This window comes from Balaenoptera borealis (assembly GCF_965194805.1).
Source record: "Balaenoptera borealis genome assembly, chromosome: 17".
NCBI lineage: Eukaryota > Metazoa > Chordata > Mammalia > Artiodactyla > Balaenopteridae > Balaenoptera > Balaenoptera borealis.
In genome coordinates, this window is record NC_138876.1 from 80,423,151 (window position 1) to 80,441,576 (window position 18,426).

The 18,426-nt window shown below is 40.8% G+C and overlaps 1 protein-coding gene across 9 annotated transcripts in view; it reads left to right on the plus strand.

Annotated features, from left to right (window-relative positions):
* Positions 1-18,114, plus strand: part of ATP6V1H (ATPase H+ transporting V1 subunit H) — a 63,047-nt gene extending 44,933 nt beyond the window's left edge. For 5 of the 9 annotated variants that reach the window (XM_082364754.1, XM_082364758.1, XM_082364757.1 and 2 more), the window contains 4 exons: positions 597-722; positions 2,891-2,992; positions 4,641-4,793; positions 17,755-18,114. In XM_082364754.1, coding sequence (XP_082220880.1) covers positions 597-722; positions 2,891-2,992; positions 4,641-4,793; positions 17,755-17,815 — 442 coding nt within the window. In that variant the 3' untranslated portion in view covers positions 17,816-18,114. Of the gene's footprint in view, positions 1-596; positions 723-2,890; positions 2,993-4,599; positions 4,794-17,754 lie in introns of all 9 variants that reach the window. The other 4 variants (XM_082364759.1, XM_082364756.1, XR_014236721.1 and 1 more) reach the window with 3 other exon arrangements.
* The last annotated feature ends 312 nt before the right edge of the window (positions 18,115-18,426 follow it).

The following is an 18,426-nucleotide window of genomic DNA, read 5'->3' on the forward strand; positions in this document are numbered from 1 at the left end:
GCTTTTGCTCGTGGCGAGCGGGGGCTACTCTTCGTTGCTGTGTGCGGGCTTCTCACTGCGGTGGCTTCTCTTGTTGCAGAGCACAGGCTCTAGGCGCGTGGGTTTCAGTAGTTGTGGCATGCAGGCTCAGTAGTTGTGGCTCTTGGGCTCTAGAGCACAGGCTCAGTAGTTGTGGCGCACAAGCTTAGTTGCTCTGTGGCATGTTGGGTCTTCCTGGACCAGGGCTTGAACCCATGTCCCCTGCATTGGCAGGCGGATTCTTAACCACTGTGCCACCAGGGAAGTCCCCATCAGATATTTTAGTGATGTACATACATTTATGTGTATATTAAGGTTAGAATTTTGAAAACAAGTGCTCCTTTTAATATCTCATGGTGAACATTCAAATTTGACAGGAGTACTGGACCGTAGTACCCTGAATAAGTTTCACATGATTTATTGAAGATTAAGCCATTTAAACTTGTTTAGAGGTAATTTTTGAATGTACAAAGGATGATCAGTCTTTGTAGTTAAATAATTAGTGAAGATGTTTTATTTTTTTTAATTTTGGACTATCTATCTCTCAGATTCTTATAAACTTTGAATTCTTTTTACAGCTCATTTGATGAATATAGTTCAGAACTTAAATCTGGAAGATTGGAATGGAGTCCTGTGCACAAATCTGAGAAATTTTGGAGAGAAAATGCTGTGAGGTTAAATGAGAAGAATTATGAGCTCTTGAAGTAAGTTTTAAATTCCAGTTTACACTCTGAATAAACCCCCATCCTTCCACATACTCGTGGACACATTTTTGTCCCTCTTAAAATTTTTAGATATTCCATGGTTTTAATTTCTATTTTCTTGCTTACTCATGTGGTTGAATACCTTTTCGTGTGCTTATTGGCCATTTGGATATCTTTTTTCCCAGGAGAAGTGCCTGTTCAAGTTTTTGTTTCTGTGGGAATTCTGTAGGTTTCTTGGTCATATGTATTCATCACAGCTCTTCTTCTACCACGTCAAATGCCACTAACTCTTTACTTTTGATGTAGCTCAGTTTATTATTTATGGCTAGTGCTTTCTTGTGTCTGGTTAAGAAGTTTTTGCCTACCCAAGGTCTTGAAGATATACTTCTGTGTTATCTGCTAGCAGCTTTATCGTTTAACCTCTCACATTTAGATTTCCATTCCGTGTGGAATTGGTTTTTGGGTAAGGTGTATAAGGTAGGTCAAGATTTGTTTTTTTCATTACATGGATATAGAATTGAACTAGCAACATTTATTGAAAATAACATTTTCCCCACTGCTTTGCACGGTTCCCTTTGTTATAATAAAGATGACCTAATATGTGCAAGTGTCTTTCTTTCTTTTTTACTGAGATATAAGTCACATACCACACAATTCACCCATTTAAAGTGTATAAATCAGTATATTCATGAGGATGTGTAACCATCAACACAGTCAATTATAGAGCATTTTCCATCACTTCAAAAAGAAACCCTGTATCCTTTAGCTGTCACTTCTCTGTCCAACCATCCCCTCAGCCCTAAGCTTTTACTTTCTGTCTCTATGGATTTGCCTATTAGGAAAATTTCATGTAAATGGAATCATATAATATTTGTCCTTTTGTGACCAGCTTCTTTCATTTACCATAAGGTGTTCAAAGTTCATTCATGTTGTAGCATTTAGCAGTACTTTGTTCCTTTTTATGGTCATATAATATTCCATCATAAGGATATATTACATTTTATTTATCCACTCATTAGGTGATGGGCATTTGGGTTATTATGAAAAATGCTGGTAATAAACATTTGTGTACAGGTTTTTATGTGGACATACGTTTTTATTTCTCTTCCTTGGGTAGACACCTATGAATAGAATTGCTGAATCATATGGTAACTCTGTTTAACCATTTCAGGAACTACTCAACTATTTTCCAAAGTGGCTGCACAATTTCATATTCCCACCAGCAGTGTATGAGGATTCTGATTTCTCCATCTCCATGTCAGCACTTACTATTGTCTGACTTCTTGATTCTAGCCATTTTAGTGAGTGTGAAGTGATATCTCATCATGGTTTTGATTTGTATTTCCTTGATGGCTAACGAGTCAGGCATCTTTTCATGTCCTTATTGGCCATTTTATATCTTTGGAGAAATGTCTGTTCAGATTCTTAGTTCATTTTTTAAATGCGTTGTCTTTTTAGTATTTAGTTGTAAGAGTTTTTTTAATATATTTTGGATGTAAATCCCTGATCAGACAATATACTTTGCAAATGTTATCTCCCATTTTTGGGTTATCTTCTCAGTTTTTGGATAGAATTACTACATATATACCTTACTATAACTGTTAAAATTAATAGACTTTAATTTTTAGAATAACTTTAGGTTTACAGAAAAATTGAAGGGAGTACAGAGAGTACTCATATACCCTCTCTTCCCCCACCAGGCACAGTTTCCCCTATTTTTAACGTCTTGCCTAAGTGTGGCACGTTTGTTAATTGATGAACCAATATTTGTACATTATTTTAACTGAAGTCCATAGTTTACGTTCAGGTTCATGGCTTTCTGTTGTACAGTTCCTGCTGTGTCACAGTATCACACAGAATAGTTTCACTGCCCTAAGAACTCCCTATGTTTTCCCTTCTTCCCTTTCCCTGATATTGTGGGAATTGTGGGTGGTGGACGTTGTGAATCTGAAAGTGACCTGTTAATGTGTGTATAAAGGTTTGAAAGCTGCTAACTTACGTGCAGTAAATCATGTGTAGTGTATTGCGTGTAGCAGTGAAACCTGTAGAAAATACAGTTATATTTGTAAGTGTCTATTTTCAGGAAAGTATCGGCATTATACCTTTGCTCTGTTGTGCTCTAGAAAAGAATTAGAAATCAATCTCTCTTTGGATTAAATTTATTTCAGAATTTTGACCAAACTTCTGGAGGTGTCCGATGACCCACAAGTCTTAGCTGTTGCTGCCCATGACATTGGCGAGTACGTTCGGCATTACCCGCGAGGCAAGCGGTAAATGAGGAACCTTGGTTTCATTGGGGTGTCCTGAGATGTTCAGCATAGGGGTCCTAGTTCATATACTCCTGTAAAGTAGACTCGTTCAGCCGAGGAGCTGATGGAGTGAGCGGAATCAAGATGACCATAGTACTGGGAATCACGATAAATGATAAACCTAATTAAAGATGGGAAGTATGAAAACATAAGCACACGTGTATAATACTGTTGTGCAGTAGCCAACAGAGATCACACCAGAAATTTCATGTTCAGGGTTTTCTTTGGTTTGTATGATTTAATTCAAAAGCCATTTTGTTAGCACTGGTGATTTTTAAATTATTATTTGTAGTTACATTGTTATTGACCTGAGTAGGTTCCAAGTATAAAAGGAAATATAACACGTGTAAGAAGAGTCACAGTAGATATATAGTAATGGAAGGATGTGTTTCCAAGTACTGAAGAGTGAGGAATTCCCTCTGGGAGGAGACAGGTAAGGCTTTGCAGAGGAGGTGAGGCTGGCTCGGTAATGTGAAATCACTTAGGTACGCTAACAGTGAAAGGACAGGAGTTGAGGGAGAAAGCATTAAATGAGACTGAGGCTGTTGTATGCTGTTTGGAGAAGCTTGTTACATACCTGGCATGTATCAAGCACTCATAAAGTTTGGGTATAATTATACTGCATTTTTTTCCCTCAATTCAGTACGTTTTTTAAAAAAAGATGCTTTAAAAAATAAAATATAAAAAGGCATACAGATAAAGCCTCTCCCTCACCCCTGACCCCATGTGCTCATCTGCAAGGTTGTCTTAAAGCACCAGAAGCCCTACTGCACTAAGGTGCCTCTTGTCACGGGCTGTGTGGTGGCGATGTCATTCCCCAGGCGGCGCCGACCGCAGCTCCCACACTCCCAGGCTGGGGTTAAAGACGCTCGCCGGCTCCTTGCACGCCCCCGCTCCCCCCCAGAGGAGCAGAGGACCTCCTTCCATTCGTGAGGCAAATAACCATTTTCACTTCGCTTTTGTGTCTGTAGTAACTGGATTTTTCAGGGGGTTGAGGGGACAGTGACAGAAAGCAGTGCTGGTTGTCAGTCTTCCTGGTGTTCTTGACAACAGGAATTTTCTCATTTGTTTCACTGCCCAGCAGGTCATGTGGCATGTTCCATCATTACAGGAAAGGGCAGATATCTTAACAAATCACGTCTTTTTCAGGAAATTAACATGGCTCCTACGGGGTGCTTTTTAACCTCATGTTCTCTGCTGTCTGCATCTGAGCCCGTATCTGGTTCACAGCATGGCCACTGCTGGGCTTAATATTGATCTGATATTACTTCAGACATAAGGTGGTATTCAGTATACTGGTTTTTAAGCAAGCCACAAATACTGGTAATAAAGAAGTTAATACTCAACTGCCTAGAACACTGTCATCTAGATTACTGCAACAGTCCAGGTTGATGATATTTGCCCAGACTAGGAAATGAGAATAACAATTGGATTTATCATTAGGGATTCAAGAGAAAATATATAAAAACTTTAAATCTGTGATTTGGAGAAAATGATATTTAAAAAAAGACACGTGTGTTGGTTTACTTACCTGTATGGTTACTTTTCTTTGTAAAACCACTGGGCAGTTCGGAGTTGGGGCTTTCTGCTAACAGCTTGCATTTGAAAGTAGCGGCAGCATCTTCACCATGTGGCTTCTGGCCCCCAGGGTCATCGAGCAGCTCGGCGGGAAGCAGCTGGTGATGAACCACATGCACCACGAGGACCAGCAGGTGCGCTACAACGCCCTCCTGGCCGTGCAGAAGCTCATGGTGCACAACTGGTAGGTGCCGCCCGCCCCCCGCTGCCCTGTTGGGCCTCGCGTCCCCGTCCAGAAGTTCTTGTGGAAAGGCTCCGATGAGTGGTGGCTTTTAACAGCAGTGATTTTGATTAATACCTAGAACTACATTTTAGCCGTTCAGAGCAGTGATGTGATAATTTAGAAAAAACAGCTGCATTAATGTTCTGAAGAAATGTATATTCAAAGTACTAGTATCAGAAACAACTCCAGAAGTAACTAAAAGGACCATTACGACATAGGTGAATACGTTTTTTGAGAGTTGAATGGAATTCAGCTGGACTATTGATTAGAGACGCTACAATTTTGCAGGGTTTAACTGTTCAGCGTACAGTTAACCTGAATGGATTTTTACCAGTTCACATGAAAACAGTAAAAGCTGATTGATCAGTTAAGATTCAGCTCTCACATTTCATCTGTTACAGCCTTTTGCTTTTGAAATAGTAGCCAGAGTCCTATTTTTTCTCTTGCTTTTATTTTTTAAATCAAAATGATTGACCTTTTTGTACTCAAAACAAGATAAATTAGAGTGACTACTTAGGTACAATGGTGAGCCATCTGTGTCTGTGAGCGGACAACCCTGGACTCGGCCGTGGCTGTTTTAGCAGTAGGTTGGCTGTTCCGCGATCTTCTGAGTTCAGATGCCTCTCTATTCCCCATTCTTGGGAAAGATGCGCTAACTGACGGTAATGCTACTGATAGTTCCAAAGGACAGATTAATGGCACATCCAAATGCTTACATGTGAAAGATGCAGGCAGATACAGGATAGGAGAGGATCCAGGATTGCCGTCATGACATCATGTATTAAATATTAGGATCCTGCCACTTACGCACTTTTCTCGTGAATACTGACATTTATGCCTTCTTCCAGCAGCTGCTCTCTGAGCACTTAATTTGTACCCTGTTACCCTAGGCTCCAGGTGACAGATGTGATGCAAGTGGGTGATGAGAGATGGCCTTTCTGAGTAGTCCCAGCAGCCAGGCTGAGACAGTGATGGAAAGGAACCAGTCACCCGCCGCCAGTGTTGGGGGTTGGATTTCAGGTGGAGGGAACGGGAGGGGAAAGGACCAGGAAGCAGGAGGGAGCTTGGCTCCTTTCAGAGCAGCGCCTGGAGCCCTGTTTGGCTGTGACAGCTGGGGGCCGGGAGGCGGCGCTAATGGCAGCTGGTGGGCCGCATGGCACCCAGTCCTCACCGCAGACAGCCGCCCGCCGCGCTGGGGCTCAGAGCGGAAGCTGAAGGAGCGGCTGAGGCCAGCATGAAAGGAGGCGGGCGAGGCGAGGTGGCCGCCATCTGATCGCCGAGGGTCTGCTGGGTCCTTCTGCTGGATGAGTTGAAAGCCATGGTTAAGGTTTTAACAGGGGAGTGACAGGATTTGATTTGTATTTTGAAAGGTCTCACAGGCTCCTCTGCGGAGAGTGGATGGTTGGGGGCGAGTGTGGCAGCAGGAAGACCGTTTCCGTAGATTCTTGTTGTGGCCATGGGGAGGGATGGCTCGTGCCGTGGACTAGAATGGTGACAGTTGGTACCAAGTGGTAGATGGACTGGGGATCGATTTCAGAGCTGGTGCTCACGGCGCTCGATGGACTGAAAGTGTTTTTACTCTTTTCATATTGTCTGTGCAAGAAGAATGGGATCAAGGCAGAGGGCACTCCAAATGGTTTTTTATCTACTATTTAGCAGAGGAAAATCTTCCAAGTCTGTCAGGAAACTAGAGAATACTCCACTGGATTCCCTCCTTCTTTTACTTTACCCTGAGCCACATTTTTCAACGTAAATTATTTAGTAATTTTCTCTCTCTTGGTTTGTTTCTGTTTCTTTCATGAAGTTCGTTTACAGAATGTTGGCATTTAATAGAGTTGGAGGCTGTTGCAGTCAGTGAGCTTGTATTTGACAGATATTTTCCTGAAGTTTCCATTAAATACAGTTTTATTTTCCCCTTTTGTTGAAAGTAGGGCTGTTGAAGCATAATTCTTCTTTTGTTAATAAAAAACAACTTCATTTTAATAGTTCTTTCTCTTGAAGAATTTATTGTTAGTTTTTTTTTAAATTAATTAATTAATTAATTTTTGGCTGCCTTGGGTCTTCGTTGCTGCGTGCAGGCTTTCTCTAGTTGCGGCGAGCGGGGGCTACTCTTTGTTGCGGTGCGCGGGCTTCTCATTGCAGTGGCTTCTCTTGTTGCAGAGCACGGGCTCTAGGTGCGCGGGCTTCAGTAGCTGTGGCACGTGGGCTCAGTAGTTGTGGCTTGCAGGCTCAGTAGCTGTGGCTTGCGGGCTCAGTAGTTGTGGCTTGCAGGCTCTAGAGCGCAGGCTCAGTAGTCGTGGCACACGGGCTTAGTTGCTCCGCGACATGTGGCATCTTCCCGGACCAGGGCTCGAACCCACGTCCCCTGCATTGGCAGGCGGATTCTTAACCACTGCACCATCAGGGAAGCCCCCCCCTTTTTTTTCTGTAATGTATATTTCTAATGTGGAAAAAGCTGGGTGTGGAATAGGATGTTGACTGGGAATTTTCCCTTTGCCGGTGGAGAAAATTTTTTGGTTAAGAATTTTTATTGTGCAAATGATCATGCATTAAAGATGAAACATTTAAAATTTGAAAACTTTTCCTTGAATTTAGGAATCTGATTTGGTCTCAGTAAATTTTTTGATGTACGATTACAAAAGGAAAAGTAAATTGTCTTTATAGCCAGACTCTGGTTTATTTGCTCTTTGTCATTGACTAGCTGATGAGAGAATATCCTTTTCCCCCCTTCTCTCTAATTATGTGCCAAGCTATTTTAGCTTTAATGTTTTAGTTATGATAAATCCCCTTTAATGGAGAAGCTTAGTGTCAGCATTTTCCTATACTTTCTTTAAAAAAGGAATTTTCATATAAAGATGAGAATTCACATGTGACCTGTATCTTTTGTTGTGACATATGCATTTCTCTGGCACTTTGTGCCAGAGAATGAAAATTGCTCAAGTAATAGCAATTTATTTCAACATCAGATTAGTGTGAGACCAAATAGAATGCCATTGGAAAGTCAATCTTCAGCAGAGTTATCCCCAAATGTAAAAGGATTTTGAATCAGTATCTTTATGCATGTAACCAAGTTGCCTTCAGTAAATCATGCTGGTAAAGTCTGCCTTTCTACTTTCCTGAAATAGAGGCTTTTTAACCTAAACCATGGTACTGGTGTCTGAAAGATGTTTCACACTAAATAAAACCTGAAAACACAGTTGACTTGGTTTCCTTTCAACATTTTGTTTGTTTTGATTTAATTAAAACAAAATTTTAGAAAAGGGTATATTTTAGTACAACACGGTGAAATAAATTAGTTGAAGATAATGAAAATACAACCATGGGTAAAAGTAGAATAAAAGTCTGTCTGAATGGCAGCAGCAACTTTTCCTGAAAGTTTTGCACGTTTTCTCTGTTGTTGTTTTGCTCTGAGGCCCTCCCTGGCTATTTCCAGATTTCCAGCACACTCTTGACTTTTTTACTTTTTTCTACCATAAATGATTTTTAGATTTTTGGCATTGCATTATTACCAGTTTCTGTTGATTAGACTAAATCGTAATTTTGGATATCGTAAAGTTAACATTTCTTTTTTACTGAGGAGAATTTTTTTTTTTGGTTTTAAGTTAAAAATTACATATTAAGTATAAATTGGATACTCACAATATCATGGAACTGGGTCTTGATTTAGACTCTGCTCTAGGGAGTTAAATATTACTTTTCTTGATAATGTAGAGAAGGATTTATCCCTGGTTTATAGAACATGGAGTATAGAGTTATATATCATGTGAAAATGCTACTTAATTCTTTTTCACGATTTTATGACTGATTGCGGAATTATTTCCGTGAACTGCAGGACTTAGAGTAGCCAGTGTTTCTCCCTTCCACTTAACACCTGTGTTTACGTGGAATGACGGGTGGGTTACATGTAACCCTGACTGATGTGGGTGGGGCATGGGGGGCTGAATGGAGTTGCTGGGGTGTGCAGTGGGCACACACCGGGGTCTCCTCAGTTCAGAGGGCCTCGAGCGGGTCAGTCCTAGCCACAGCTCTGCTAAGTGGCACGTGCAGGCTCTGATCCTCCCGTCCCCATGTGCAGTTCCTGGTATGTCCCTCGTTCTTTTGAGCAGGGCTGGATTTTTATATTCTTAAATTTGTCAAAATATGTAAACAGTGACAGCTTACTTTAGAGAACTTTTATATAGACCCTCAGTTTATACATTATAATTTAACATCATAAAATGTCATCATTTTTCTCCTACCGAATGATGTTAAATGTCATCAGCCTCTAATTCAGAAGCAGCAATATGTGCATATGGACAGCTCAGGACCTCAGGAAAGAAACACTGAATTTTGTAGGTAGAGGATCTCCTGTAGAATTTTCTCTTTGTTTCTAGCTTCTTTTTCAACCTATTTTCAAGCAGAATAATAAGTTATAAGAGTGTCACCCTCTCTAGGTTTTTCACGTGTAGGTAAATAGAGAGGAACGCAGCAAGCCGAGGGTGTGGGTGATACTACTTTATTCTCGGATCTTTACATCTGCTTAGGATATTTTAGTTGTTCTGTAAGTAGTACATAGCCATAAATGCAGTGATTAAAACAGTTACTTATGAACAGAATTGAAGGAAAAAAACCCTTATGTAAGTTTTAACTTTTTAGCATTAATAATCATGTTACCAAAACATTCCATGTGATTTTAAATAAACATATGACATTTCTGGGTTTAACATTTTCCAAAACTAATTTAGAAAATTGTGGTCTCTCTTTGGGTACCTGGAGTTTTCCACATTATTCTTATGATATTTTTAGTGGAGGAATTCTCATGTAAGAATCTTACATTCTAAATATAATTAAAGAAAAAGGAGTCTATAATAAGTGTTAAACATGGACTTTGCTTATTGCATACTATCTTCTTAAGAGTCCTTCTAACAGCACAGACATTTCTCCCACACAGCACATTAACCAGATTTGCACGTAGTGTGGTCATTTAGGGGCGTACTCTGCATTGTACAGATCGCTTTTTGTTGTAACTACTTGCTGATCTGGAACCAGCATTTAAAATGAAAAGGAGGGACTTCTGGTTTCCGGTTATGCATGTAAGGAGTTTGGAAGTTGCCACTACATCTGAACAACAAGTAAATAGCTGAACAGACTGAAAAAATCAACAATCCTTCTTGGATCCATAGGGGAGAAGGTAGGGCGAGACTGGAGAGGCAGGTGAATACAGGGAGTTGTGGCTTACCTGAGCAGGACTCACACGTGGAGCCCAGCGGGGGACCGGTGCCTGGCAGGAGAGCTGGACTGTGCTTGGTGAATTGCAGGAGGCTCAGTGTGCACAAGTCTGAGGATTAAAAACTCCAGGGGAGCCAGTCATGGGGGGCCCCCACCACATGGGGAGATTTCTCTCCAGAAGCCAGACCAGGTTTCCACGAGAAATATCTGAGAAAAATTCCCTTGGCCTTCTGGCAGGGGGAGGGGAAAGGAACCATTTTGATATAGTTCTAACTATTGTTCCATTCTAAAAAGGCCTGCACTCAGGGGAAACTAGTTAACCAGAGCCCAGCCTGCTGGGGTGTCATCAGAGTCCGACTGACCTGGGGAAGGGAAATAACCAACTCTAGCTGGCTCTAATCATCCTGTCCCACCCAAAGGGGTAGAAAAAACCCTGAGGAACACTCATGAAGTTCACGATCCCGAGGCCCAGGTTCAAGAAAGACTGAGACCCAATCAAAGGACTCCAGAAAGCTTCCTCTCCCTCACCTCACCACCAGGTTACAGAAGGTTCATTTACAGCAGTTTCTTTTACCTAGCACACCATGTCCAGCTATCAAGAAAATAGTACAAGGCATACCAAAAAGCAAAAAAAAAAAAAAAAAGAAGAGACATAGTAAGCATCAGAACCAGCCATGGCAGTAATGTTGGAAGATCAGACTGGGAACTTTAAACAACTAGGATTAATATGCTGAGGACTCTAGTGGATAAAGTAGGCAGCAAGCAAGAACAGATGGGCAAGTTAAGCAGAGAGACAGAAATCCTAAGAAAGAACCGAAAAGAAATGTTAGAGCTCAAAAACACTGTAAAAGAAATGAAGAATGCCTTTGATGGACTTATTAGTTAGACTGGACACGGCTGAGGAAAGACTCTCTGAGGTTGAGGATATATCAATAGAAACCTCCAAAACTGAAAAGCAAAGAGAACAAAGACTAAAAAAATGGGACAGAATATCCAAGGACTATGGGACAACTACAAAAGAGGTAAAATACATCTGGTGGGAATATCAGAAAAAGAAAGAGAGAAAGGAACAGAAGAAATACTTGAAACAGTAATGACTGAGGATTTCCCAAGTTAATGTCAGACACCAAACCACAGATCCAGAAAGCTCAGAGAACACCAAGCAGGATAAAAACTAAAAAAAAACTACACCTGAACATGCAATTTTCAAATTACAGAAAATCGAAGGTGAAAAAAAAAAAAATCCTGAAAGAAGCCAGGGGGAAAAAACACCTTACCTATAGAGGAACAAAGATAAGAATTACATCCAACTTCTCAGAAACCATGTCAGCAAAAAGAGAGTGGAGTGAAATATTTAACATGTTGAGAGAAGAAACTCACCAAATTCTGTACCCTTTGAAGTTATCCTTCAAAAGTGAAGGAGGAATAAAGATTTCCTCAGATAAACAAAAAATTGAGGGAGTTTGTTGCCAGTAGACCTGCCATACAGGGAATATGAAAAAAAGTTCTTTAGAGAGAAGGAAAATAATATAGGTCAGAAACTCAGACCTATGTAAAGAAAGGAAGAGCATCAAAGAAGGAACAACTGAAGGTAAAATAAAAACTTTTATTTTTCTTATTCCTAACTAATATAACATAGAAGTTTGTTCAAAAACTAATAGCAACAATATCCTTGAGTATGTACGCTTATATGTATTTTATACACATTGCTTGCGTATGTTTATATATAAGTGAAATAAGTGGCAGCAATGATTCAAGGGACGAGAGGAAGGAATTAAGATTATTTGGTTATTACAAGCTACTCACACTATCCATGAAGTGGTATAGTGCTATTTGAAAATATACATGGATTAATTGTAAATTAATATATTGCAAACTCTAGGGCAGTCACTAAAAAAAGTAAAAAAAGAAGTATAACTGACATGCTGAGTAAGAAAGGAGAGAAAATAGAATCATATAAAATGCTGAATTAAAACCACAAAAGGCAGAAAAAGAGTGGAAGACAAAAATAGGAGCAAAAAAACAAGGGCAACAAATAGGAAACAGAAATGAATATGGTAGATATTAATCCAACTGTATCAGTAATCACTCTGAATGTCAATGGTCTAACTGCACCAAGCAAAAGATAGATCATCAGAGCAGATCAAAAAGCATGACCCAACTACATGTAGCCTATAAGAAACCCACTTTAAATATAAAGACACATATAGATTAGAAGTAAATGAAAGGGGAAAAATATATCATGCTAACACTAATCAAAAGAAAGCAGAAGTAGCTATATTGCTTTCAGAGAAAGCAGACTTATAAGTAAGGAAAGTTTATCAGGGATAAGAAAGGTCATTCTGGGGCTTCCCTGGTGGCGCGGTGGTTGAGAGTCTGCCTGCCGATGCAGGGAACACGGGTTCGAGCCCTGGTCTGGGAGGATCCCACGTGCCGCGGAGCAACTGGGCCCGTGAGCCACAATTGCTGAGCCTGCGCGTCTGGAGCCTGTGCTCCACAGCAGGAGAGGCCGCGATAGTGAGAGGCCCGCGCACCGTGATGAAGAGTGGCCCCTGCTTGCCACAACTAGAGAAAGCCCTCGCACAGAAACGAAGACCCAACACAGCCATAAATAAATAAATAAATAAAAATAAATTAAAAAGCTTTAAAAAAAAAAAAAAAGGTCATTCTGCAAAGATAAAGGGGTTAGTTCTCCAAAAGGACATTATAATTCTTAACATGTATATGCCTAACAACAGAGCATCAAACTATGTGGGGCAAAAACTGATAGAACTGTAAGGAGAAATAGATGAATTCTATCATAGTTGAAGATTTCAGCACCCCCCTTTCAGAAATGGACAGATCCTGCAGGCAGAAAATCAATAAGGACACAGTTAAGTCAACAACACTATCAATCAACTGAATAGAATTGACATCTATAGACTACCTCATCCAATACCAGCAGAATACACATTTCTCTCAAGCCCACATGGAACATTCACCAAGACAGACCACATTCTGGGCCATAAAACTCACCTTAACAAATTTAAAAAAATAGGAATCATGCAGTGTCAGCTGTCAGACCACAGTGGAATTAAAGTAGAAATCAGTAACAGGAAGATAACTGGAAAATCCCCAAATATGTGGGGATTAAACAACACACTTCTAAATAACACATAGGTCAAAGAAGAAATCTCAAGAGAAATATAAACATATTTTGAACTAAGTGAAAATGAAAATACAGCTTTTCAAAATTTGTGAGATGCAGTGCAAGCAGTGCTTAGAGGGAAATTTATAGCACCGAATGCATATATTAGAAAAGAAGAAAGTTCAAAAGTCAGTAATCTAAGTTTCCAGCTTAGGAAATGAGAAGAAAAGAGCAAATTAAATCAAAGTAAGCAGAAGAAAAGGAATAAGAACAAAAAAACAAGGAAACTGAAAATAGATTTGTAGAGAAAATCAAGGAAACCAAAAGCTGGTTTTTTGAAAAAATTAATGATACTGATAAGCCTATAGCCAGACTAATGAAGGAAAAAAGAGAAGACACAAATTAACTAGTCAGAAATGAAAAAGGGAACATCACTACAGATCCCATGGAAAGTAAAAGGATAATAAGGGAATACTATGATCCCCTCTCACAACTCCTTTGTACTGGAAGTTCTAGCTAATGCATTAAGACAAGAAAAGAAAATAAATGGTATACAGATTGGGAAGGAGGACATAAAACTGCCTTTGCTTGCAGATGACATGATCATGTACATAGAAAATCCTAAAGATTTGATAAAAACAAACAAATGTCCTGGAACTAATAAGCAATTACAGCAAGGTTGTAGGATATGAGGTTAATACAGAAAAGTCAATCACTTTCCTATATACCAGCAATGAACAGGTGGAATTTGAAATTAAAAACACAATACCATTTATATTAGCACTTCCCCAAAATGGAATATTTAGGTATAAATTCAACAAAATATGTATAAGATCTACATGAGGAAAACTGTTAAACTCTGTGAATGAAATCACGGAAGAACTAAGTAAATGGAGAGAGATTCCATGTTCATGGATAGGAAGATTCAATACTGTCAAGATGTTAGTTCTCAACTTGATCTATTGATATAAATTTAATGCAATCCCAGTCAAAATCCCAGCAAGTTATTTATTTATTTTTTTTGGACATCGACAAACTGATACTAAAGTTTGCATGGAGAAGCAAAAGACGCAGCATAGCCCACACAATATTGAAGGAGAAGAACAAAGTTGGAAAACTGACACCACCTGACTTGAAGACTTATTATAAAGCTAAGTAATCAAGATAGTGTGGGTATGGGTGAAAGAGTAAACAAATAGATCAATGGAACAGGACAGAGAGCCCAGAAATAGGGCCCCATAAATATAGTCAACTGATCTTTGCCAAAGGAGTAAAGGCAATACAATGGAGCAAAAGTAGTCTCTTCAACAAATGGTGCTGGAACAACTGGACATCCACAAAAACTAACTCAAAATGGATCATGAACCTAAATGTAAAACACAGAACTCCTAGAAGAAAACATAGGAGAAAATCCAGATGACCTTGGAGCACTGTGATTTTTACGTGGTTCGTGGCTTTACATAGGAAAATCGGTTCATAAAAACAAAATTTGCTTTGTGTGTAATACTCAGAATCATGATAAAAGCTGGAGGAATAACTCAACTTTAAACTATATGACATCTGAGAGAAGGAGAAGGGGGTGCAGGGGGGTACTTCAGCGGGGAGAAGGCAGTTCACACGGAGGTGGGAAAGTGGATGTTTGGTGACAGATGCTTGCTGGGCCCGCAGGGACAGTGGGACACACAGAGGACTCTGGTCTCCCGGCCCTGTGTAGCTCCCCCCAGCGCTGACCCGTGTGCTTTGTAGATCTCCGGTGACAGTGCCCTTCCTGGACCAAGGCCTTTGTCTGAGTTCTTTAGGCAGTTAAGGGGCAGGTAAGAAGCGAACTTGCCAAGGCTTTTGTTTTTTAAAAAAATAATCAGCCTAAAATAATCCTCATGTTGAAGAAACACATACTGGGTGGCAAATTCTGTTCCCCTACAAAGTCATGGATGAAGATTAAAGAGAAGAAAATATTACACTTCTCAAATTTTGCTTCTTAGGTAGTAGAAGCAAAGAATTAATGTCCAGCTCCTGTAGATTGCTGGTACAAATCGGATACCCTTTGAGTGAATTATGAGTTGAATTTTTATTGTATTGATCTTCGTGTTTAGCGAGACTGACTCAGTACTCAGATTAACTCACTTAAGTAGCTCTTCTGGAGTCCTATTAGGGACACATTGTCATCCCCTGAAGAAAAGTCCATAGTCGCTTTTCCTCTTGCCTGACAGTGACGTAACCTTAACCTGAAGAAATTATTCACACCTGTTATTATTTCCTACTCTAAAGATAGGCACAGTGTCTGCTTTCTGCACCTTTCTGGCCTCTTTTTGGAGGCCTGGCAGCCTCACAGTAGAGAGAGGAATGGACCTGAGCCCCGGCCCGTGCACCTGCCCGCTTTGCTCCTGAGCAGGTGATTGCAGCTTTCCCTCCCCTGTCGATGGAGATGAGAATGCCCACTCCCAGGACGCTGCAGAGGTGAGAGGATAAGGGTGGGCACCCCTGTACTCAGGTTTCCCCGGTGGCCGGTACCAAAGTGCAGACATAGCCGCCTTTGTGTGTTCCCAGCCCCAGGCCCCTGGTGTCCGGACTGCCCCGTGCCTGGGGTCACACAGGACTCAGAGGCAGCTTGGGTGAATCTCGGGAATGTTTTAATTGACCACATTTGATGTCAGGGCAGCAGACCACAACCCTTTACAAGACGAACCCAGGAGTAGATTTTCTCCAAAGCTTCGTGCAGGCTGGGTCCTCTCTCTGTAGGACAGGATCTTTTTCAGTTGCTCCTCGGTTCGGCTCCCTCTGAATTTAACAACCCACATGCCATAGCAAACAACAATTTCAGGAAAGCCTGAGGAGGAATTTGATTCTTCTGTCCGTGGGTCCCATCTGGGCTCTTCTCCCAGTAGACTTGGTATCCTGTGACCTACCTCAAGTAGGGCTCACAGAGTTCCATCTGGGATTCTTGATGTGCGGGTTTTTAGTTGAACCCTTTACATCTATGTGTGTTCTTGTCCTTCGCTTAAATCCTAGCTTGCATAAACCCTACTTAGCAGACAAGGAAAGGGGGCCCTGGTTTTTGTACTCCCCAAGCGGTAAGGTTGTGAGGAGGGGAATGCCCCGTGGCCACCTTGTATGCAGGGAGAAAATGAGAGTGTAGTGGGTGGAGCATTATTATCTACCTGTAATAAAGACCTTTGACCAGGAAAACAAGAGCAGAAGACATTGGGGAGGAAGCTATGGCTGGGCGTGTTTTTATTTTTATTTTTTTGATTTTTGTTTTTAAATTTTTTTTTTTTAATGTGGACCATTTTTAAAGTCTTTATTGAATTTGTTACAGTACTGCTTCTGTTTTATGTTTTGGTTTTTTTGGCCGCGAGGCATGTGGGATCTTAGCTCCCCGACCAGGGATGGAACCCGCGCCCCCTGCAGTGGAAGGCGGTGTCTTAACCACTGGACCGCCAGGGAAGCCCTCTGGGTGTGTTTTTAAATTCTCTGCGGGAACAGCTCTTCTTCCCTCTGTTTTAATCCTCCTGCTGTGACCCTACTTCTGCAACGCCTCCTGTGTGAGGAAATCAGGTACCTTCCCCACGTCCCGGTATTCACTGTTGTCCCCTGAGTATTAGTTGGGTCCTGGCACAGGAGATGAACCACAGCCCCAAGGGACTAGACCCACCTGGTGGTTCACGGCGTGAGCTCCGGGCAGCTTTGCCAGGCTCCGGAATGTAAACCCGGTCCCTATTCCAAAACTCAAGCTTTTCCCTTTTAACAGGAGGGGATCTTTTAAATATTCTTAAAAGATCTCTTTTTTCTGGTCCTTATTAGGTAGTTCAAAAACAAAAGTTTAGGCAAATCCTTCATAGGAAAATAGGGAAAAGGTTGTTTTCTGTCCTGGAATCAACAGTGGTATCTGTATGCAATTTAGAGCGAAGTATACACAGACCATTCGAATAATTTTCTGAAGTAGAATGTCACCTGAAACGTTTGGAGACCACTGCTCTAAGCCACAGTTGCCCATCTGTAAAATGAGAATACTGCTTCTCGGCTCTCGTGATTGTTCTGTGGTTTCAGTAGGACCATCTTGGTGAAGGTTTCAGACTCTGCCAGTGCAGAGTAAGTGCTGCGTAACTAGTAGCTCTGATTAAGTGTCGTGATTCTGGATGTTATTTTCAGTGATTGTTTTCATGTGCTCTTGGGTAAATCCTTAGAGATAAACACTTGTACTTTCTAACGTCAGGAAATTTGTTTCTTATGTATCGGGCCACTTACTTGGAATCCTCTGTACGTTGATTTTGAACTTGTTAGATTGCAGAAGTGGTGACAGCAGACACGACTCTCTAAACAGGAAAGCAGACGTTGCCGGTGATCGAATGCAGAATTACTTGTTTGTGTGTGTCATGCCTTGTTTGTCTGTGGTTCATGGAGTGTTTAAAATTCATACAGTACAGGTACTTTTGAAATTTGGACAAGATTAGTTTTCTGGGGCTATTTTACTAGTTTTTAGATGTTAAAGTAAGCATAGACAACAGTGTATATAGTTCTTCAATTTTGAAAGAGATTCTTTGTTGTTTCGGTTCTAATCTCCCTTGCTATTTCCTTCCTGTGTTTCAGGGAATATCTTGGTAAACAGCTCCAGTCTGAGCAACCGCAGACTGCAGCTGCCCGGAGCTGAACGGGCGCTCAGCCTCGGGGTCTCCAGCTGCCCCTTCCCCCGGGGCAGAAGACCTGGAGTGTGAGTCGCAGTGATTAGGGTCGAGAGCAATCAATTTCTCATTTTACGTGTCATTTTTTTCTGTTGTGTAGCTTTCCCCAGTGCTGATTTCAATACGAGTGTTTGCCCATTACTTTGTATTAAAGTGGGTGCTTTCTGTATCTAAGGAAAATATTACTGTTAGATATACTGCTTGTAATTTCTGTATTTATTGTTCTCTGGGAATGCATATGGAATTATTAAAGGATTCTCACTCCAAATATGTTTTTGTCTTTCCTTGTTCCTGACTTGGCCTTTTACACAAATACCTCTTGTCCCAACCAAATTGGGAGAATTGTATTTGCAAAAATAGTGAATGGTAAATAAATGTTTTGAAATTATATGTATCTCTGTCTTCCATCTGTCCATCCATCCATCCGTCCGTCCATCCACACATACACGTTGCGGCAATCCTCTGCTAACATTCAGAGAACTTTAAAATGTTAAATTAACTCGACGTGCTGCTGTGGTCTAGAAGATTTGCTTATGGAACACAGTGAGGGATTTTAGCTTTAGATTATTTTCATTGGTTT